This window comes from Peromyscus californicus, unplaced genomic scaffold, assembly GCF_007827085.1.
Source record: "Peromyscus californicus insignis strain IS unplaced genomic scaffold, ASM782708v3 Scaffold_9__1_contigs__length_137607984, whole genome shotgun sequence".
Lineage (NCBI taxonomy): Eukaryota > Metazoa > Chordata > Mammalia > Rodentia > Cricetidae > Peromyscus > Peromyscus californicus.
Genome location: NW_026294617.1, coordinates 75,998,927 through 76,023,397, shown reverse-complemented (window position 1 = coordinate 76,023,397; position 24,471 = coordinate 75,998,927). Strand labels below are relative to the sequence as shown.

At 46.6% G+C, this 24,471-nt stretch overlaps 1 protein-coding gene across 2 annotated transcripts in view; it reads right to left on the bottom strand.

Moving 5' to 3' along the window:
- The window catches only part of Notch2 (notch receptor 2), a 140,667-nt gene that overhangs the window by 80,938 nt on the left and 35,258 nt on the right, over positions 1-24,471 (bottom strand). For both annotated transcript variants that reach the window (XM_052730395.1, XM_052730396.1), the window contains exon 2: positions 21,191-21,272. In XM_052730395.1, coding sequence (XP_052586355.1) covers positions 21,191-21,272 — 82 coding nt within the window. The remainder of the gene's footprint in view (positions 1-21,190; positions 21,273-24,471) is intronic.

Below are 24,471 nucleotides of genomic sequence, written 5' to 3'. Positions count from 1 at the left end.
CAATTGCCTCCAACTACAGCTCTAGGAGGATCTGATGCCTCTGGCTTCCCTGCATTCACGTGCATATACCCACACACAGATACACACAGACATATAATGAAAGATAAATCAGCTCATTTCAAAGAGTCCAGGTGCTGTAACCTTGGGCTGATTGCTTCTCTTCTCTGACATCTTAAATAGTTAAGAAGGCTACTCACACTGTGGGATTGTGTGAGAACCAGGCAAACTCAAGTATGTGGGGAAAAAAAAAAATATTGGGAGTATTAAAATGCTCAGCAAATGAAAACCATTTTTCTCTCCATGCTGGCTCAGGAAAATATGATGCATTATCCAAATCACAGCTTGATTTGACAATAGAATGTGGAGCTTTGCTGGGTTTCTTTTTTCTTAAACAGAGGCACAGAGAACACCAATGTGGCTCAGCTAAAATTAACCCTGAGAGGGATTATTAAAAGCATTTGCAGCTTATTCAAGAAATGTGTTATGGAAGATGCTAAGAAACTGCCTCCCACCTCCCACTCACAGCAACAGGCCTCTGGGCTTTAGGCCTGGTTGATCCTCCCGGGTGGGAACCAGGCACCCTATTAATAATGGCATGCCCCTAAACCCGGGTGGGCTCTGCCCAGCTCTGCTCCTCAACTGTTACGCCACCCCAGTGCTACCATGTGGCCTCAGCTAAGAAAGTGCAAACCCATTGAAATGTCAGCATCATAAACATACAATGAAAACAAGGTTCCCAGGAAAACAAATATGGACCAACACGAAAGTTTGGGGACCTCAAAGATGCACTTCTGAATTCTCCTTTTCTAGAGTTTAATCCAAATGGTTGTCCCCTACCAAGGATGGAAAGTAAGTTTCAATTAAGGAGATCATGTTTAAGAAGACAGAAACAGTGGAGAAGTGCAAGGAATGGGTTAGGGGTCTGATGTGGCCAGTTTCTGCATGGCCTATAAACCATGAATGGCTTTTACGTTTCCAGATGCTTGGAAAATTTAAAAAATAATGTTTTGTGGCACTTGGAAGATACATAAGTTCAAATTTCCGCATCCATAAATAGGCACGTTGGAGCACAGCCATGCTTGCTCACTTGCAGATGGCCATGGCTGCCACAACAGAGTGGAATAGCTGCAGTACGACCACATGGCCCACAAAAATATTTAGTCCCTGGAACTTTGCAGAAGTTTGCCAACTCTTTAGTGGAGAAGACGTGGAGCCTATTAATAGCATCCAATATGCTTATTAATCATGACATTAATGATGATGAAGAATATTCTACTAGTTTCCACACAAAATATTAAACTCATTCATTAACTGTGAGAGCACACACTTAGCAAATGCTGAGTATGCGCCAAGCATTGTTCTAGTAGTCATGGAGACACACAGGTTCAGCATTCGAGGACTCAACCAGCCAGGGGTCAAAAATGTCCAGGTAGGGGCAGGATGGTGTCTACACTGGCCAAGTTCAGTGGCTTTGCCATTCTCTAGATATACATCAGGACAGATATTTACAGTGCACTAACATTATAGTAAGCATGGAAGGTAATGTGCAGGTGGCTTAGCGTGGGAGAATACGCACAGGTTGCATAAAAATACCATATGACTTTATATAAAGGCTCCATGGGGTTCCTGGAGTCAATCCCCAACTGATATTAAGGGGCAACTGTGCAAGGAAAACCTCTGAGCTCCTGAATGTAAATTTCAGCAGACAACAAAAACAAAGTAAAAAATACACTAAGCAGAAGAAAACATAAAACAGGAAGGAACGGAGGGGCTGGAGAGCTGGCTCAGCAGTCAAGAAGAGCACAGGCTACTCTTGCAGAGGACCTGGGTTCTGTCCCAGTACCCACACGGTGGTTCATAATCACTGTAACTCCAGGTCCAAGGACACAACACCCTCTTCTGACCTCCATGGGCACCAGGCATGCATATGACATGCACGCGCACACACACACACACACACACACACACACACACACACACACACACACACGCAGACAAACATTCATACATATAAAATAAAAACAAATAAATCCTTTTTAAAAGTTTTTAAAGGAGGAATGGAGGTGGGGGAGGAGGAGGCATAGGCTGGGGAAAAGAGAGCCATTTTTACTAAGGGGAGGATTGCAAGAAGAGGGACACAGGGCACAAAAACCCTAAGGTCGGAAGCAGCCCCAGCTTATTCACGGATTTTACCTTTCACCATAAGGAAGCCCCCATTCCCACTGGAGGCTCTGCTGGCCACTTTCCTGCACCTGAGCAGGTGACCCTGGCTCTCACAAAGCCTGGCGAAGCTAGTCTACCTTTTCCCTCCTCCATTATGGCCACTTTCATTCAATTCGGGGCTGCACTGCTCTTCTCTGCCACCTCCATTTGGTGTTTGTCATTGTTACAATGACCTAAACATAACAGACTCCAAAAGGCACCACTCTATGCTACCGGATCAGGTTTCTAAGCCATTTACCTACCTCGATATGTCTTGCTTAAAAAGAAACACTGGGGATCATTTTCCCATAAAACTTTTAACACTTCCAGTTTCTTAAGGATCCTATTCATAATCTGAAGTCACCTTTACTTAATACCTTTAAGTTATACATAATTACCATGTTCTGACAAGTCTCGTTAACTGAATTCCTGCAATGCTTATCATTCATGTTCACAGTTTCATTCTTGACAGTAGTTCTGATCATCTTTAAAGCCTCAGGCCAGACATCTTGTCGCTGGCTGTTTCCCCAGCTCTGTGCATCCTTGAATAACAGGAGCTTAAAGCACCGTAAGGTAATTTCTACCAAATGGCATAAGCATTTCTAAAATATTCCTAGGACGCAATTGTCAGTCTCTGCTTAACCACAATGCGTAGCAACAGCAGCAGGACTTCAGGAGTGTTCCTTTGTCACCGCTCCCACTGCTAAGCCCACACTCCAGCACCAGCCCACCTGCACCGAGCTCTGCTTCATCCTTCGGGCCCCGTGGATTCCTAGGCAGAGCAGTAGCCCTCTCTGCTGTAAGATGGGTTCAATACGAGTGCCTGCCTTCACAGGGTCTTCACATCATCCCAGCACTAAGAACACCATGCAGCAAATGGTAAACGCTATCTATATATTTGTTAAGTAAAATTACTGGCTTGCTGCCTCAATCATCTTTCCATTATGAGACACATCTTTCTTTAAAATGCTTCCACACACACACATAACACACATACCCATCCTCACAAATACCACACACTCAATACATATCATACACACACAAATACACACACACACGCACATATACACACATCCGACACACTCACACATATATACCACACACATACCACATACACAATACCACACTCACACACATGTACCGTAACTGAAAGCATAAGTTCATACCAGCATTATTCATATAAAAATATGTTCATCTGTTCATGCCAGTACGATTCAGAAAGCTGAAGGTAGAAACATCCCAAATACCCATCATCTGATGGGCAGAGAAATAAAATGTACTATACCCATACAATAAAATATTATTTGAGCATGTAAAGGAATGGAGTCCTGATGCATGCTACAACATAGGTGAGCCTTGGAAATATTTTTTTAACTTTCTTTTTATTTATCCTTTGTGTCTTTTTTTTTTTTTTCCCAGAGCTGAGGACCGAACCCAGGGTCTTGCGCTTGCTAGGCAAGCGCTCTACCACTGAGCTAAATCCCCAACCCATCTCCATCCCATTCATTTCCCGTCCCTTCGTATCCTCCCTCTGCCCATGAGCCTTGGAAATACTATGCTAAGTAAAAGAAGCCAGAACCAAACAACCACAGGTGTGATTCTGTTCCTCTGAGATGCACACAACAGGCAAAGCCACAGACACAATGCAGATGATTGCTGCCTGGTCTACACAGTCTGTTACTTGCTCCTCAAAAGTCCGCTGTTAACGACATGGAAGACTCTATCACCTCGCACACATATGGTAGTATAGGGTGAATGGGGGGGGGTTGTGGGGGGCGGGGAGAAAAGCAGTAGGAAAGGTTCCATCCGAAAGATGAATGGACACCTTTACAGCGCCCTGCTGATACAGCCAGGCAGACCCTGCCTCTCACAGGCATAGCAGCCTGGATTCTTAGCATGGAGCAGGGACAGGAATGGCGATTCCCATCTAGCTGCAATGGCTGCAGCTCAGGCTGTCTCTCTAGTAATATAGGGCAGAAACATTTCCCCTTTCACATTTCCCAAGTCAACAGCCTCCCATCCAGAGAAACGCCAAAGCAATGAGCAGCTCTGTCAGCTCCAAAATGACCGAAGCCTGAGGAGGAAATACACCTCTTTTCCAACCAAACACCGGTGTTTGCTCACCCCGTTTTCCCCACCAAATGTTCCAGCAGCGGGGTGAGCCCAAATTACACCCAGGCTTTACTGCAGCTCTTTGTGTTTTTGTTTTGAGGAGCTTTATTTTATTTTTTTGGTGAGGATTTGGTCATTAAAAGCTACAACAAAGCAAAACCCGCACCACACACAAGAAAGAGGGGCGTGCTTCACACCACAGCAATTTCAAAATCATGAGTTTTCAAAAACTGCCCAGAATGTGGACTGGGGGGGAATGTCTCCTATGAGCTGCATCACAGTGCAGCTGCTCCTCATTAAAGCTCCTCTTGACTCCCTCTGGGCTGGTTTCCAGCAGAAAATTCTTTAAACAGAACTCGGCTTTCAACCCACTTTCTTCTTGCTCTGGGCCTCTCAGCCCTCCACTCTGCAGTGGCGGCCTGCCTCTGCTCAGCTCAGAAGGGGGAACTGTCGTTAAGGTAGATGGGGGGGCAGGGGGAGGGGCTAACAGAACCCACAAACCAAATTAAGCATCGGCCAGTAACAAAGATCTATGGTCTGAAGGGCCCCCAATCAGTCTGTTCTTTCCTGTGACCATGGTGCCAGCCAGGTTTCCTGCCACCACCCCCCACCCCCCGCCCCTACCCTGTTCCCGTTCCCCCTGTTCAAATAGATAAAAAATAATTGCTAACAGCCGAAGCTGGCAGTAGCCAGTGAAAGTTCTATTTAACTTTCAATTCCCAAAGCCAGGCTGAAAACATGTAGGTGCCCCCAGAGCATACAGACTCCAGTCTATGGCTCAGCTACATCAAGAGCCCAGGCCACTGGGTAACCTCAGTGTGTCCCTCATTTCAAGAACTTGGGCCTCATGTCTCACTAGATCATCAACCTCTCATTCCGTGACTCTGTGCAAAGGTAACTAACTGGGTTGTGCTCACTGGTGACTTTTTTTTTTTTTTTTAGCACAGACTTACACTTAACTTCCTGGTTAAAAAAAAAAAGAAAAGAAAAGGAGAAAATAGAAGTCACCTATCATGCTCATTTCTTCCCACCATCCCCACTCCCACTCATCCCTTGCTGCTACTCCCAAAAGAGAAAGGGAAATAAAGAAAAAAGAAAGGAAACAATATACCTTACTCAGTAGGAAGGGGGAGTACTGGCGAGACTGGAGCCCCAAACAGACTGTTTGTGGTAAAACATGCTTTCTAGGGCCTTCCTACACACACACACACACACACACACACACACACACACACACACACACACACACACACACACACACACACAGAGTATCACATCTAATACACAAAGCCGACCAAGCACTGTGGGGCAGGCATTTTTCTACTATGTAAATCTGCTTCCTGGACTGCACATTTCTGCCTTTCTTGTACAAGTATTTCAGAAAATGTTAATCTTGATTCCCACATTAGCTGAATGCTTCCAAATTAAAAAGTTTCCCACAGGAAAAAAACGGCAAGGGGAGCTGGGAGGCTGGGGACTGACTTCTGGAGTCCCACCTCGCTTGGTTCACATGTGTTCAGGTTTTTCCACCCCCTCATCTGAATAAAGCAATAAACACGCTGATTCCAATAAATCCACACTGAAGAGGCTGAAGTGGAAGGGCCTCGGAGCTGTTCATTCACAGCACTGCTACCCTTCGCCAGACTGAATCGGGAGCCCGGGCAATGGGAAGCCATGCTTTATTTACGTAGGAACTCTGTGAGTGGCCTTCTCGTCCAGCCGACAGTCTAAGCTCATTTAGCAGAGCTCTGAGGCTGAGCTGGGCGGTCAGTCTCTTCAACAGCCTTCTGGAAGATGGGATGGGGACACTGAAACAGGGCTGAGGTTTGTGTCGCTGCTGTTAATGAAAGGTGGCTTTTCCTTTGTCTTCCTGCACATACCAGTCCTTTGCCATACACCCTGGACCCTGAGAAAAGAGCCGTGTGTGATTAAAATCCGGCAGGCACACTCTAGTCACAAGTTTACAGAAAGCACCCTTCACCATAACAGACAAGTGAGAGAAGAGGGCTGCTCTGAGTTCTGGGCTGCAGAAGCATGCGAGGGTCTGTGATCCTGATACAGCATTCTACACCACTAAGTCGTATCTCATCCACACTTGAATGCATCCAAGTTGCCGTTATGATTAACATAACAGTCTATTTGGGTGACTTTGTATTCGGGCTGATGGGGCCAGACCTTGCTGGGCTATGCAAGCCTCCAAGGCTGTACACGATTCCCAACCTCTAGGAACATTCCAGAACTCCTGGTGCGTTGTCTTCAAACAACTGCCTCAAGACAGCCTCTCTTCACACACTGTACTTCCTTCTTGCAGCTCAAAGAGCGGGCTACAGTCCACCGCTCCTCCCAGACCCGGGCACACACCATCCACAGAGCACCATTATCTCCACACTCGTTGCAGCCATGCCCTAAAATTGCTTCAAGCCCCTGCTTAAATGTTATTTCCTGCAAGGCAGGGTGGCCTGTGCTGCCTTTAATTGCATTTGAGAGGCTCAGGCAATAAGACCTTGTCCCTACTCCCCAAAAGAAGAAGAAGAAGAAGAGGAGAAGGGGGAGGAGATGCTAAAGGAAGGGGAAGGAAGGCGGAAGGGGAGGGTGGGAAGGGACATCCCCAACTTGATCTTCCCATAAATCTGACATATGGCATTAACCTTTACTATAATTATTTACCTTCCCTAACAGACAAGAAGTATTCTCTGTTATTACCCCATGTGCCAAGCACAGGGACCAGCATATGGAAATCATTCAGCTGTTCAGTGTTCACATTCTTAACGGATGCCAAAGGGCAAAATGCAAGGGTCCACAGAACCTTTACAGCTTAAAGACTCTAGACTTCAATTACACTCAAAGTTTGGGAGCCACGGGGTTGAGCTAGTTACCGAAAGGATTTTTAAACTAATTAAAATTCTTGATACACAGAGTACCTTAACCCTCATACACCCAAGACTAGTCAAAGCCATCCAACCCCACATGGAGTAGATTTCTTTAAATCATACTTTCCTCAAAAAATACGAAGTTGCCCAGCACTTGTAGGGAGACGTGTACATCTGCTGCACACGAACCCCACTTTCACATACAGCCGATACCGGCAGTACCTGTGTGAGAGGCTCACACTGCATCACTGTGCCAGAAGCAGGCACCAACCAGCGCCAGCTCTGCTTCTGAGGCTGGGCCTGGCTTACCTGTAAGTGTCTCAAGATCCTTTTAAGAGCAAATATGATTACTAAAATCACCCCTGTCACAACAGCCATCCCCAAAACGTGTCCACACAAAGGATAACTTTTGTGGTGTTGACATCAACTGACATTCATTACTTTGACGGTAATGGGAACAATTATTTGCCAAAGAAAAGTGTATGGTTTTCATTTCTTTGAATTATGTCCCTCACTATTTTATTAGTGTCTCTGCTTTGACCCTGGCCATAACCCAGCACAGGCCATCGAGCTAGGAAATGGGCATCAACCAAAAGCTGGCACCAGAGGGGTCAAGTGTGATTCACTGCTGTAATCTCAGCTCATCTGCTCCAAGAACTTCACCTGCACATTAAAACAACAGCCAAACATCAGAAACAACGGCACTTCCGGCATCTGCCACTTTTCTTGGGGAAATGGGAAGCTTAAGAATGGCCCTTATGCCCTAAGGGGGGTTGGCACACACTTGTCCTCAGGGGGAATCTACATCTAGGTTTGTATCGTCAGGAACTATCGTTGGTGGCATTTTAAATGGCCATTTAAAGTGACACAGAAGTGTCAGCTTGACTCTTGGCCTAAAACATGTGCTGTCTAGCACTTAAAGGAAGTCTGCTGACGTTAGCTCTCAGGGCAAGACGGCACTGACATCATAAAGGCAAAAAGGCTCACAGTTTAGGTTAACTCTTGGTTTCTAGAAATTAGGCCATTTTTGCTAGAGATAAACTCAGTCGGTAGAGCACTCGATTTCTATGTGTGAGGCCCTGGGTTTAACTCCCAAGACCATAGCAAAAGGAGGAGAAGGAGAAAAATAGAACAGGGCTGTAGAAACCAGGCTAGTTTAGAAGCAGTTATTATGAAGTATGTTTAATTTCTGAAAGACAGCCCAATGGTCTGAGGAGTACCATTGTCGGGTGCCACACCCTCTGCATAATAAAACCAAAGATGAAGGCCGGGAGTGTAGCTCACCGGTTAGAGCACTTGACAAGGGCAAGACTCCAGATTGGATGCCAACACCAAAAAAAGTAAATTCCTAAGAAAATAAAAATAATGAACACCTGCAAAATAATAATAGGGTACCTAACCCTAATGTGGCATCTATCTTCCACTACTCCTCTTAAAAATAGGACTGTGGCCTAATGAGGTGGGGGGGATTCTTGTGAGTAAAAAATACCTGAGATTTTAAGTGGTGTGTGGTCTTTCATACTACAGAAACCAAACACCCACCAGATCTGCTGAAAGCACCACTCAAGTGTACCCAAAGCAAAGGCAAAAGCATGTGAGAAAATATTTCCAGGGATGATGGGAACAAGCCCAGCAGACCCCAAAAGCCGGAGTGCCCAGGCTGAATCTGTGCTTCACGACAGAGCGCAACACATAATTCCCCAAGTGTAAACAAGGCCCGTCTACGGCAGAAACCCCAACACGCTACAACTCGTGTTCCACACCATCTCTGGAGAGGTCCTTCAGTGACTAGGCCAAGCCAGAGCAAGGCCACTACAGATCTACCGATATTCTCTTCCATGCTCTACTGAAAACACTGTCCGGTAGCATCAAGATGGTTCTAGGAGAGACATTGAGGGCATGGGTGTGCACAAATTCGTGCACGTATACACACACAATCCAGGTCTTCCATACATACGAATATATGTGTGTAAATGTACATAACTGGGTGTCTAACAGTTAGGAGTTTGTCCTCTATCTGAATGAATATTAAAGTGTAATTAGCACATAGATTTTTAAATGTCCTGCCTTGGGCTTCTAGACGACCACAGATCTCTCTGGCAAAGTTGCTACGCATGGCCCTTTCCTCTAGAGCCGCCCTGGCTCTGCTGGTAGACATGTAATCCTGAACAATCACTTCACACCTTTGATCCTTAGCCTTCCTGTGCTTTAAAATAAGATACTTGGTTCTGGACAGAGGGTCAATGGTGACAAGCACTAGCTGCTCTTGCAGAGGACCAGAATTCAGTTCCCAGAACCCACATGGCAGCTCACAACATCTGTAACTCTGGCTCCAGAGGACATGATGCCCTCTTCTGGCCTCCCAGCAGCCCCAAGCATGCATGCGGAGCACATACCCACATGGGGGAAAAATATCCTAACACATAACAAAAATAAAGAGATCTTTTTAGAGAGTAAGATTCTTGACCAAATCACCTCCAACAGTCATTTTAAAGTTCCATGGTTCCCTAAGTTATCTTCACAGCCCTTGGAGCTACAGGACACTCATCTCACAAAGAACTACAAATGAGCTCCACACTGTTTGGATTCACCAAACTTTAAAAAATTAAAATGTGCTAGAGTTAACGTTCTTACTCTTCCAAACTGCTCCACAAAAACCCTAATTTTTGTTTAAGTTCTGCTTTTCATGATAATGCATTGTCTGTCCACATCAGTTCTTAAAGGGGTGCTACCATGAAGAAAAAGAACAGGTTGGAGAAGCAATTTGCCTAGTGGGGTCAAGAGAAATAGCTCAACCCTGTCTCTGTTCTGGTCAGTCCTGTAATATGGAGTGATTGATTCGCTCAGCTATATTCTGCCTCAGGTCGTCACCTATCAAATACAGTGAGTGGGAAAGCAGGTGCACCCTAAGGTCCCTTTAACCTCCTCCTGAGCGTGATGACCTCAGTACTGACATAAACTCCTTCAGGAGTTATATCCGCGGATGTAAGGATGCGGCCGGCTGTGTCAGTATCGGGGGGAGTGGTGTGTAGGTCTTGGCTACTGCCCTACTATAACCAGACTACTACAGTACTCCAAGTCCTACTCCTTGGGCAAGAATTGTGGCCATGTCCCTCTTTTTGCACACCCTTCACAGTACTAAGTACCCCCCAATGGGCCCATGCGTGCTTACGCAATGAACTGTTGCTCAGGTCTCACCCTGAGCTAAGCCCTCACAGGACACACACGGAGACCAAGACCAAGCAAAAGAGAACTAACAATTCTGTCCCTTTCTGGGCCTTAAGCGTCTTGCCTGAAACCCCAGGCTAGTGCAGCAGACGGCTTTCTTCAGTACAGACGGTGGTAGACATTTCAGGCCTTACCGGTAAGTTACACAGGGCATTTAAGTGACTGAGGTGTGTATGAGAGACAGTGGTATGGGAAGAGAATACTGTGTTTAACCTCATGGGGAATCAACCATTAGGTAAATGTGTGTAGGACCTTTCTCCAGAACTCATTTTCAGGCATCCATACGACTCAGTATAAAGGCCTCTCCTGGCTCACTCCCCCAGTTCATGACACTGTCATTAACTCCTAGAAAATTTAGAAGGAGCCAGGTGTGGTGGCGCATGCCTTCAATCCCAGGGAGGCAGAAGTAGGTGGATCTCTGAGTTCCAGGACAGCCAAGGCTCTACAGAGAGAGACCCTGCCTCAAAAACAAAACAACAACTTAGATGGAATATGTAGATCTCATCAGCGAGCTGTGCGATGGAGACATCTATGAACTCTGACCACCAGTGCCAGCCTTGGTCTGGAAGGAAATGAGTCACTTTCTCATTAGTAATCAAGTACTGTCCGTTTTTAAAGAGTGACTGAGACATTCCCAGGCATGAGTCTCAGCAATATGAGACTGAGAGTCAAACACCACAAATATGATATACAAATAGGACTATGGCAGAAAAATTGAAGTCAAGGGGGCTCCTTGGGTAGTGCTCAGGATGACTAAGGTTTCAAAAGGGCAAGCTGCCCAGTGAAGAAATTCCTCAAGGAGATGAGTCTGACTTGCACAAGAACCAGGGTTTCAAAACCTTAAAGGGCCAGGAGGTCACATGACTAACGCACTGCCAAGGTCTAGGCAAGGAAATCATAACCACCGTCAAATGTTTTCCACACGGAGGAGCAGGCAGCCTGGTTTATTCTGGATAATTGAGGGTTTGGATGTGTACTATATAATTAGAGGAAACAGGCAGTAAAGAACATGAGCTAATTTGGGGTAACCAAAGATTTGGCTAACAGATACCCGCTTACTCGGATCCCTAAAATGAACCGAACCTGGCCATTGGGATGCTGGACAGAAGAGGTATGATCGTGAGATACCTGAATTCTCAGCTAAAAGGATGAACTGTGCAGCTGTGGAAAAAGCCCACAGTCCCTGTCTCTGGTTTTGTGTCACTCCCTCTATCCAAACCCATTCTTTTCCTTGGCTTGTGAGATTCTTGGACTCAGAGTTTCTTGCATAATGTGGCCACAAGCCTACCTGGCTATTCTGTCTGGCAACGCGATGAGTCAACACAAAGCCAGAAAGTCCAAGGGGAGAAAAGTAATGGCTGCCAGCTGCTTTCTCTTCCCGTGCCTGGGCCCTTTCCCCAGCTTCTCATGCTAGGCATTCATTCCATCTCCACATGATTGAGATAACATGTGCTACAGGAGTGTTTGTCCAAACCACTTAGCTGTCGCTAGAAACCAGACTGATCTACACACCCATTTGGTAAAACGTTACATGAACTAGAATTCAGACAGAAAAACAGCAACCAAGATGGGGACAAATTTGGGGCTTTCTGGTTTATTCACAATACCCAGCACAGAAGGCCTAAGAAGCCTCCACAGGATCTACCCCTGGGGCATGTCTGCTGGCAGTCCTCTGAATCCTTGTTACCCTACTGGGGAGATAGAAATGCTGAGAAGCATGGACAGTGAGGCAGAGGAACCACCTCTGTGGAACAGGAGATGGAAATTAAGGGATTCTTGTACCACTTAGAGTCCAAGCCAGACTATGCTCTCATGAACTCTCTCTTCACACAGGAGGGAAGATGGGCTGGAAAGTTGTGATGCTGTATTCACTGAGCAATGCCACCCATCACCACTGCCCTGGCCTTCTCTCCCCTTCCCTAAAGTCCTTTTCATAAAAACTGTGCGGTCTGTTTCTGAAAGGAGCATATTAAACAGAAGTACTGCATCAGAAGGGGAAGCCTGATGTTCCCATCCGAGGACCTTGGACCTAGATGACTGCATCTTCAGGAAGGTCACTAACAGTGAAGAAATAAGATCGAGAAAATATAAGGAAACCAAAGAGAAATTTTAATTTACTTTGCATTGAGATGGATGTAAAACAGAACTCAAATTATACAAATATGCAAAAAATACATTCTCCTCGTACATGTGCATATGCACACACACTCATACATGGAGATGCATGTACAAGGGGGCAATGAGACACCCAGCTTCATTTCTGGGGATTCCAACTCCTGAGCACTGAGGAAAAGGCTCCACTGTGCCTGCATATTTATGCTAGTTTATCAAAGTAAACTTGGAAATCTCTACATAATTATATTTTCATTGAATTTTGATTAAGGGCAGATATAGGCAAAACTAAAATGAAGAATTTAATTAAGCTTCTCTAGAAAGAGAAATATTTCTCATTCTGCTTCCAGGGAAAGGCAAGTGGGGGGGGGGGAATTCCTACACGAAACGATGGTGCTGACAAGCTACGGGTGAACAATGAGCAACTTCACACAGGATTAGGGTTAACCTGGAGACTGCGTTCAGAGAAGCTGAGCTCAACTCCAATCTATTAATGCCAGCTTTGTCAGCCAAAATTAATTGATTTAATTTATTGGCAGCTATCCAAGACAGGCAGAGGGATTCAGGCGAGCCTACGAATGGCCTTCTACTTCATCAAACAAGAAGACATTTACGGTTCCAGCCTAAAGCATAAAGAGGATTTGGAAAGCGCATGGGGACTCTGTTACCATGCACTGATAAGAAACTGGTGGTCACGACTCCCATATGGAAGACTATTCAAACACACACACAGAGGAAAGGAGTCTGAAGGGGCCGTGTAACTGACACTTGATTCGGAATGGCACTAGGAGACAAGGTAAAGCCTCGATGGGCACACGTACATGGGGAAGTCACTACGCCAACACCAAGTGATTCTGTGCTGGCGGCAATGGCTCGGAAGCCTAGTGTCACAGCTGCATAAAATTAGGAAGTGGGGAGGCTCAGGTTTTCTAATTTAATTTTCTCTACTGAAAAGCACATTCACAAACACTCTTTCCCACCCCCCATTTCACTGCCTTCTTACATTCCATCTACACAATGGCAGAAAGACTTTAGCCAAGGCTGACCCATGCAACCTCAGGTAGCTATAAGCCAGTAGTACATGGTTGAGATGCCCAAGGCCTACCTAATACCACTGTCTCTACTTTCAAAAGCTAAGGGGCCAGCAAGAAGGCACAGCAGGGAAAGTTGCTTGCTGCCAAGCCTGACCATCTGAGTTCAAGCCCTAGAATCCACATGATGGGGGAGAACTGACTCCTACAAGCTGTCCTCTGACTGACATGGCACTCATATGCCCCCACATAAAACTAAGTAAATAAACACGTTTTAATTAATTTCTAGTAGTCACATATCTTCAAATGTTTTTCACTTCCTTTCTGGGAGGTCTTGTTTGATCTTTCACTTTAATATGCAACTTGATCCATTTTATTGATAGGTAAACTGAGTCACAAAATGGCAGCACGTTTTCCAAGAGCTCATCTTGAATCAGTATTAAAAAAAAAAGTTTTAAGATCTTGGGCAAATTATTTAAACTCTCTGAGTGTCCACATACTGACTGATAAAGCAAATACATTATGTATTTCGCATAAACAGCTTAACTGAGGTCAGAACCTGGTCTAGAACAAGAGTCGGCTATCACTGTAGTCATTGCATTGCCAAAGATCTGATTGCTAGCAGGAAGTAGGCTCAAACTTGAGTCTATCTGGCACAGAAATCTATGTTCACAGCATGTTACCAGGGAGGACTCTTCCAAGACTTAATCCACTCACAAGTGCCAGGCTGAACCACACTGGAGCCTGAGGCAAACGTAATAATCAGCATTGCTAATCTCTTGATTTAGAATTTTGAGATTTTTCACCATTTTTGCATTCATTTTGATACTCTGAAATAGGACATCAAGGCATCACGGATCTTGATGACTGAGTTTCCAGACAGTGTTCTATATTCCACACCTGAGGCTGACCTCACTCTTCTCACCCCAGCCCCAGCTCGGCTGTTCACTGCTGGGCTCTGAACAGACCACACTGCAATTAGTTATTCCCCTGACTTTACAACAGCCTTGTCGGGCTCACTCTCAACTGCTTTAAGTCATCCAGCCCAGTAACTGGTAACAGCTGGAGGACTTTCCAAAGAAGTATGAAGTAATGGAACAGTATCAATTAATTGCAGCTACTACTGCAGATTTGAGTGGTATATGTGGCGCTACCTATGGTATGCACAAGCAGATTGCAGTGAGTCCCTCTTTCTTAAAGATTTGTTTATTTTCACTTTATGTGTACGGGTGTTTTGCCTCTATGCATGTCTGTGCACCACCTGCATGCCTGGTGGCCTCAGAGGCCAGAAAAGGCTTCAGATCCCCTAGAACTGGGGTTAGAGATGGTTGTGAGCCACCATGTGGGTGCTGGGAACCAAACCTGGGTCCTCTGCAAGAGCAGCAAGTGTTCTTAACCACTGAGCTATCTCTGCAGCTCCAACAATAAGTAACTGTTGAGTTAATCATTCCTAAGTACCACACTAAGAAAAAGGGAAAAAAAAACCAAACCTGCCCTGTGAAAGGATTTTTATAAGCCAAGGACACCACTCTTCACTTAAGGTTTAAAAGATGCTAAAGAGGCTGTAGAAGAAATGAAAAGACTATAGAGGTATGGCTGGCTCTGCTACCACCTTCCAGAGAACGTATACATACACGATGCTCTGCTAACTAGGGCAACCAGCGTGAAGGAACCAGGCTGGCAGGGCCCACTTGGCAGGAAAACAAGCAAATGGCTGGCCAGTGGACAGTCCTGTTCCCTGGATCTGATCTTCAGCTCCCCTTGACAGCAGTGAAGGTACTAAGGCGGGTGATGAAAGGGACCAATGCTGAGTCAGCTAGCACTTCAGAACACACCCTTCAGAGACCATGGCCACCGCACAGGCGCAAGCTCTGGGGATACAGCCTCCATCACAAGCCGAGTTCTGAGGGAGTCCAGTGCCTCTGATCTCTGCTATGATACCTAAATTTGTTAAGAGGACAATGAAGGCAACCGGCCCAGCTTTCTTGGATGGATTTCAGATGCCTGGACCACCAACATCACTCTAATCCTGGCAAAGAATATACTTAGTTGCTAATGTTTATTACAGCGAGCAGACAAGGTTTGGATAAAATGTGACACAAGCTTGTATTTTATAACATTTTGCATCCATCACAATGAACTTTAAAATGTAATTTTTAGATACAGACTAGAGGTTCCCAGGAGAAAGCACTCATGCAGGAGAACCTCTGAAACTGTGTGGCTTTCTATGTGAGGTTTCCTCCTTTCTCCAACACTGTGCTAGGCACCTTCCTCCAAGACGGGATGGTGAAGGGCCCTTTACAACTCCAATTTGCATTCTTTTTTTTTTTTTTGGTTTTTCGAGACAGGGTTTCTCTGTGTAGCTTTGCGCCTTTCCTGGAACTCGCTTTGGAGACCAGGCTGGCCTCGAACTCACAGAGATCCGCCTGGCTCTGCCTCCCGAGTGCTGGGATTAAAGGCATGCGCCACCACCGCCCAGCCCAATTTGCATTCTTAGGAATAACAGCAGTAATCACATCAGAGGAACTATCCTGTCCATGACAATTAGAGATGAACTAGGAAAGGCACTAGAAAAAACTACAAGGGAAGTAGACCTTGAGCGGGGGAGGAAGCACGCTGCTCGCCAGTTCAGGTAGCAGCACAAAAAAAGCAAGCAGGCAGTGAATGTCTTTCCAGTGGAGCGTGGGAGGGGGTGGGGATCAGAGCTATGGAGGTAAAACCCTGGAAAAGATGGACTCCTCCAGAGGCAAACCCCGGAAAAGATGGAGTCCTGCAAAGGCAAACCCCAGAAAAGATGGACTCCTACAAAGGCAAACCCTGGAAAAGATGGACTCCTGCAAAGGCAAACCCTGGAAAAGATGGACTCCTGCAAAGGCAAATCCCGGAAAACATGGACTCCTGCAAAGGCAAACCCCGGAAAAGATGGACTCCTGCAAAGGCAAACCCTGGAAAAGATGGACTCCTGCAAAGGCAAACCCCGGAAAACATGGACTCCTGCAAAGGCAAACCCCGGAAGAGATGGACTCCTGCAAAGGCAAACCCCGGAAGAGATGGACTCCTGCAAAGGCAAACCCCGGAAGAGATGGACTCCTGCAAAGGCAAACCCCGGAAGAGATGGACTCCTGAAAAGGCAAATCCTGGAAAAGATGGGCTCCTGGGAGGTGGAGTTCAAAGTATGAACAAAGCTGTGCAAATCCTTCTTTCATGGTTTCTGACTGTACAGAAGGAAGATGAGAATACAAGACGCAAGAGAGTTGGATGGCTGTTAAAAACTGGACGGGCAGTTCCTCCTCAGAATTCAAGCCTCGCCAAAGCAGAGGGGCTTGAGAAACACAGCCCAGGCTTGGTCAGTCCTTGCACTTCCCAGTGGTCCTCTAAAGGGTGTGGGCCACATCCCAGCACTAAGGGTGAAACAGAAACAGATCTACCTAACAAAGCCTGAGACCAAGCCTGAATAGGATCAACGTACCCACTACCACAAAACCTATGGGATCAACAACACTCCAAATGCATCATCTATGGTGTCCAGCGAGTCTTTTAAAAGCAAAGTGTGAGGGGAAGCAAAACTGAACCCACAGTCAAGCCATGGAGCAGAGGACAGAAGCATAACCACTGGCGACCCAGACAGTAAAATCAACAGATGAGGACTTTAATCCCGATAAATATGTCCTCACGGTAAAGAGCTGTGGACTGGGTAACTCATAACCTCACCTACACCCGGCATCCTAGGAAACATGAGCTGTCCATGATTTTTAATCAAAATAGGATTTGAGGTGGTTTCTACTTGAAAGCCTGGGACAAACAACTGGAAAGTGATTAATTACATCCAAACTTAATTATATATTTACACCTCCCAGTAGGACAGGGAGAGAATAAAATGTCTCAGCGTTCGTAGCGAGAGGACTTTATTAAGAGCTGACAGCAACTACTTAGCAGCAGTAATTGAGTTTTATGCAAGATTGCACAGGTTCCTCTTGCCTGGCCTCACAATCTGACAGGGTCCGTGGGCTCCTAACAGTGAGAAGGGGGCGCAGGGAACAGTTGAGCTGTGCACAAAAACCCATCTTTGAAAGTACTTATCCTCATCTGTCAATGTGATCTTATCAAGGGCTTCTGTAATTTCTATAAACAATCATTAGGGTTTAGATGAAGCAGCAGCATAATGCCGCCTTAACAGGTTCTGGGATACCTTCCACTTTAAAACATTCTTCTCCCAATTCCCACCCTACCCCCCACAAAAGGAACTTGGCTTCGACTTTGTTTTCTTAATCCACTAAGCAACCTCAGGAATTAAAGACAATCACATGCCCTGCGTGCCTGGTGTAATTTTCATAACCCTTTAAGTGTTCGAATACTCACTATTTTGGGGAAATAGTTAGGGAACACACCGGAATGCCGTGTTTTCTGGGCAGAGAGGGGCTGGAGGGATGCTGAGATGTGTGCAGTCCACACCAGTTTTACTTACGATGATGCTTCAGAGTCCAGAGAGCAAAGTGTGCGGCCTCTGCGGTACTGTTCTCACTCTCGTGTGTTCACTCACATCCCCCAGCCGCCCCCCCCCCCAGGACACTAATGGACACCTTTAGTGAGCCAAGCACCCTCTACCAGTCGGATTGTTCCTGCCGGTCCCCCCAAAAGATGGCTCTGCCAATCTTCCCCCTTACTCCTCCTCACCAGAGCGTATTCCCTTCGCAGCAGGACTGAACGATTATCTGAGGGATACCCCCAGAACAATACCCACAAGTCCATCCTACAAGTTTTCAGGGACAGAAATGAGACTGTTTTTTCAGACAGGGTCTCACTATGTATCCCTGGCTGGCCTGAAACTCACTCTGTACACCAAGCTGCTCCTGAACCCACAAAGACCAGCCTGCCTCTGCCTCCCACGTGTTCGGCACACCTAGCTCCGGGCTGCTCCACTTCTGCTGTGCACATCCCCATGCGGGGTTTCTTTCTGCAGCTGGGGACAACAAAGCCTCTTTGGTGATGCTTCACATCTGAGGCGAGCCATCATCAAAACTGCCTCTCCCTACAAGCGATCCTTTTATTTAGTGTCCTTTCCAGTACTCAGAGTCTGTTCTCCCTGAAGCCTCCTCTCTCACAGGAGACCACATACAGGCCAGCATTTATAACCTATGTGAAATTCCCCTGCATAAGTCACTAAGTCCAATTACATCCAACTAGCTGGCCTCTCTACCAGGCCAGTGTTACACAAAACAAATAAAATTCCCAGAGGGGAAATCAATCTTGTTAAGATAAACAGATAAGAGACATGGAAATGACGGTATGTACTGAACTCTGTATGTATGGACCTCTTTTAATTCAAGGAGCGTGTGTGGCTGTGTCCTTCCAATCGAAACACTTCCTCCCAAAGGCAGGATGGAGCTGGTAAGAAGCAGTTAATGAAACTTACAGGGCAGAAGGAAAAGCATAAAGGCTATGAGATTTGCAAAGGCCCGCTCCAGGGTCACAAAAACAGCAATCAGATGCTGGGGAGAGCAGGTTCGCCTCGGTAGAGCTGCCCGCGAGTTGTGTGAACTGTGTGGAAAGGGCCAGGAAGGCAGCTTTCAGGAGTTTGTCACCACCCCCACCCCAGTGTGGGCTTTTCCCTGGGGTGGCCTTTAAGTTACCTGTGCTCCGATAAGGACACCAACGAACTCACTGATGCACTGAGCTGGACTCAGGAGGCATCAGCTCTTGGTTCTACTTGCAGAGCCCTACCTGAGGTAAACAGATGTCTGTTTACACCTCCCTAGAACATCGGTTCTCAACCTAGGGGTTGAATGACCCTTTCACAGAATCATTCATTTCCACCTAAGACCATCAGAAAACACACATATTTACATTACGGTTCATAACAGCAGCAAAACTGCAGTTACGAAGTAGCAATGAAAAGTAATTTTACGGTTGGGGTCACCACAGCATGAGGAACTGCATTGAAGGGTCGCAGCGTTAGGAAGGCTGAGAACCACTGCCCTGGAAGAAGGCAGACTACAGAACTCACTGCTTTACAGTCCCTGCATACCAGACACCACACTAGGTATTAGCTATGCAAAAATGCCCAAAGCCAGACTTCACGATCTACTGAGAAAGGGCTCAACATGTGACTACACTGCTCCTCCCATTAACACCATCGGAGAGCCGGACATCAGAACAGCACAAGCCACCACACAGCGGACTGCCATCCGCAAAGAGACAAACAAGGCTGTGGTGGCCAATCCGAGGTGTTGAACTCCCTCCCTTACCATCTTCCATGTGGAGGAGAATGTACCACATGAGTTTTGTTTTTCCGGCTGAAAACCAAGTTAGTAGCCATAATCAGTTACATAAAATCTTTCATTTCCAATGTTATCTTAATCCCAATCCAAACAAACTATTGTTAAATTTTACTGTCTTCACGGCTTAAAATATTTTCACTTTGTGAAAGAAAAATTGATTCTGACTCGGGGGAAAAAAAAGCCTTGCCGGGCGGTGGTGGCGCACGCCTTTAATCCCAGCACTCCGGAGGCAGAGCCAGGCGGATCTCTGTGAGTTCGAGGCCAGCCTGGTCTCCAAAGCGAGTTCCAGGAAAGGTGCAAAGCTACACAGAGAAACCCTGTCTCGAAAAACCAAAAAAAAAAAAAAAAAAAAAAGCCTTATGACATTAAAGAATTTAGATCCCAGGGTCAGATTCAACTCTATTTGGGGTGGAAAATGTCACAATGAAAAAAGAAGTAACAGAAATTTCCTATCACCAGATCTTATTTTCTCTGGTATAAAGAGAATGGATATACCTTACTACCAAAACTTTTGAGGAAAAAATTAAGAAAACATATAATCAGCAAGAAATGTAGCTTGGTTTGGTGGTACACACCTTTAATCTGAGGACTGTGGGAAGCAGAGGCAGGCATATCTTAGTGAGTTCAAGGCCAGCATGGTCTACATAGGGAGTTCTAGGTCAATCAAGGCTACACAGTGAGACCCTGTCTCAAAAATAAGAAAACAAATACATAAAAGAAACTATTTAGGAAATTATCTCGTGGCTTTTCTCAAACAAAAATGTCAGGCTAGAACAGATGATTGGAAAAACAGAAAAGAAATGCTCTTGAATCAAGGCTACCAAGTGTCCAGGTCCAATCGGCTCCCCCCATCCACGTAATCTGCCCGCAGACCTGCCCCTCCTCCACCCCACAAGCTCCCATACATCTCCCTCCACAGCCTCACCTTCAGAACTGGACCTTTACACAAGGAAATCAAAGTTTCAAATGACTATTTTACATTCACTTACAGCGGGCAGAATTAAATATCTACTTGGTGTGACTCAAAAAGATGATTATATCTAGTATTTGAGGGAGAAAAGATTCTAAAGCTGTGTCGAAGTGAAAAATAAAAGAGAGAGTACTCGGTAGATATTAACTAGCCACTCACTGAAACTCTTTCATAACGATGAAGGTAAAGGAAGACTAGTAAGATGTCCTCACCAACCATTTACCTAACACCCATGTCCTTCCATCCTCACCACCCAGAGAAACTACATCAGAAGAGTGAGGACCAGTAACACTTCACAGAAGCATCAGACATATAAAAACAGCCCGAGCGCACCTCGCGCAGGGCCTGCTGTCGGAGAGAGGGTGGACACACAGAGGGAGAACTTACCTGCAGTACCCTGTGCCATTGTGGTAGGTAACACAAGTCCCTTCATTCACACAGGGCTCTTGACCTCCTCGACACTGCAAAGCTGAAATAAAAGACACACTGGAATCAGAATCAGGCACCAGTCATGACTCTCAGACCCCAAAGTGGGGTCCCCGCATCACCTCTGCTCTGCATCTCCCTTTAGGCTTTTAACCGACTTGCCCTTGTTTGCTCCCCAAGTCACAGAAGCACAGATGTTCATCCCATAGCCTCCTACTTCTCTGTGCTCAGTATGTCTGGCAGTCACATGCCCCAGTGACAGGAAGGTCATTAAAGCCGTACCAACCATAGGAGACCATGATCCTTTCGGGATTTAGACACTTCAGAAGTGTGTAAGAATCCATCGCTGACTACTCAAGGCTTAGTGGACAGTGGCTGACCATGCTAAGGAGCTGCTTGGCTTCAGGTGACGTTGGCATAGAACAGGGCACTTCAGTAAGGAGTCAGAAGCATCAACCGCCACCATCAAAATTCGAAAAAAAAATAAAAAATAAAGAGGAACTAATCTATGGAGCATGGAACACATCACCATCTCTCATTTTAAAGATTCACAAAAGGCAAGGAGAGAGGGACTGAAGTCAACAAAGTAGAAAGTAACTTTACATTCACAGAGAAACTCAGGCTCTCACATTCTTGTTTCCCCTAAGCTGCCTGAGAGACTGCGAAGACTTGACCACCCAGGGCTCCCCAAAGACTCAGTGTAGGAAAGGCACACCCCATAAACCTTCACTGATTTCAGTCAGCAGAGGATGAAGTCTACCTGGCTCCACACTTATAGCACCTGGAGGTTTAGCTTCTAGGGTGGGAATTTTCATCACCAAAATATACATCAAGACTCCTAAGGACAACTAGAAAGGCAAGACAGAACCTACTCTAACAATCAAGAGGTTGATAAGCCTCTTGGGAGTATTCATCAAACACTGTGCATAGATGAACTAATTCAGCCTTGACAACAACCCTGAGAGGTTTGTTTCGTCACACCTATTCCACAGCTGAGGAAACAGAGTGGGCAAGCGGCCTGTCCATCATCACACCAGCAAGGCAGAGCCAGACACAAAACCGACTCAGGGTGACCAGACCCAGAGGCTGTGCTCTGAACTACAGACCGGCTACTTCCCCCAACCGTGGCTGGGCGGGTGTTATTATGGCCATGTGCTGCAGAGTGAGGGCCAGAGAGGGCAAGTGGCTTCCTCATGAGGTATCAGATGTCATCAGACGTTATCTGGTGCAGCACTGAGCTGAGATCCAGGCCTCTCGCTAAGCCCAGCCCCTCTCCGAAACAGCTGCTGGCATCGAGGAGGGGATCACCGGGCTGCACACTGAACAGGCCGACTCAGGAAGAGGGATCCTCTCAGCCCGTTGCTTCCCTGTAAGACTCGAGAGCTCCCTCTTCCCACACTGATAAGCTCGATGTGACTACTATAATTAAAACAGTTAATGTCAGGTTATTTCCTCCACGCTGCAGTTCTCAAACTGATTTTTTCATTCTCTTTAGACACTTTTATTATTTTCAGGGAGGACTTTCAGGCTTTTCTCTCTTTGTTTTTTCCTCTTTCTTTTTAGAGAAAAAAGAAAATGTCTCTGGACAGGAGAACTACCCTGGAGGCATAGAGCAAGTTTCAGCTGTGTACCCTGCAAGAATCCTAACCAGTAAAAGCCACCATGAATCCCGAATCCTTCCCCCTGTGTCCGACTGCACAGCTGCAGAGTCCCAAATCCTCCTGTGTCTGACTGCACAGCTGCAGAGTCCCGAATCCTGTGTCTGACTGTACAGCTGCAGAGTCCTGAATCCTGTGTCTGACTGTACAGCTGCAGAGCCCCGAATCCTGTGTCTGACTGTACAGCTGCAGAGTCCCAAATCCTGTGTCTGACTGCACAGCTGCAGAGTCCTGAATCCTGTGTCCGACTGTACAGCTGCAGAGTCCTGAATCCTGTGTCCGACTGTACAGCTGCAGAGTCCCGAATCCCCCTGTGTCTGACTGTACAGCTGCAGAGTCCCGAATCCTCTTGTGTCCGACTACACAGCTGCAGAGTCCTGAATCCTCTTGTGTCTGACTGTACAGCTGCAGAGCCCCGAATCCTGTGTCTGGCTGTACAGCTGCAGAGCCCCGAATCCTGTGTCTGACTGTACAGCTGCAGAGTCCCGAATCCTGTGTCCGACTGTACAGCTGCAGAGTCCCGAATCCTGTGTCTGACTGCACAGCTGCAGAGTCCCGAATCCTGTGTCTGACTGTACAGCTGCAGAGTCCTGAATCCTGTGTCTGACTGTGCAGCTGCAGAGCCCTAAATCCTGTGTCTGACTGTACAGCTGCAGAGCCCCCAATCCTGTGTCTGACTGTACAGCTGCAGAGTCCTGAATCCTGTGTCTGACTGTGCAGCTGCAGAGCCCTGAATCCTGTGTCTGACTGTACAGCTGCAGAGCCCCCAATCCTGTGTCTGACTGTACAGCTGCAGAGTCCTGAATCCTCCTGTGTCTGACTGTACAGCTGCAGAGTCCTGAATCCTCCTGTGTCTGACTGTACAGCTGCAGAGTCCCGAATCCTATGTCTGACTGTACAGCTGCAGAGTCCCGAATCCTCCTGTGTCTGACTGTACAGCTGCAGAGTCCCGAATCCTGTGTCTGACTGTACAGCTGCAGAGTCCCGAATCCTATGTCTGACTGTACAGCTGCAGAGTCCCGAATCCTATGTCTGACTGTGCAGCTGCAGAGCCCTGAATCCTGTGTCTGACTGTACAGCTGCAGAGCCCCGAATCCTGTGTCCAACTGCACAGCTGCAGAGTCCCGAATCCTGTGTCTGACTGTACAGCTGCAGAGTCCCGAATCCTATGTCTGATTGTACAGCTGCAGAGTCCCGAACCCTGTGTCCGACTGTACAGCTGCAGAGTCCCGAATCCCCCTGTGTCTGACTGTACAGCTGCAGAGTCCCGAATCCTGTGTCTGGCTGTACAGCTGCAGAGCCCCGAATCCTGTGTCTGACTGTACAGCTGCAGAGCCCCGAACCCTGTGTCCGACTGTACAGCTGCAGAGTCCCGAACCCTGTGTCCGACTGCACAGCTGCAGAGTCCCGAATCCTCCTGTGTCTGACTGTACAGCTGCAGAGTCCCGAATCCTCCTGTGTCTGACTGTACAGCTGCAGGCAAGGCATAGCCTCCTAGGGCTCAGTTCCCTACCTGTGACCCAATCCTGGGCAGACTAAATGCCCCAGGTGTCTCCTGTGATCCGGCAGTAAGTGGCACTACAT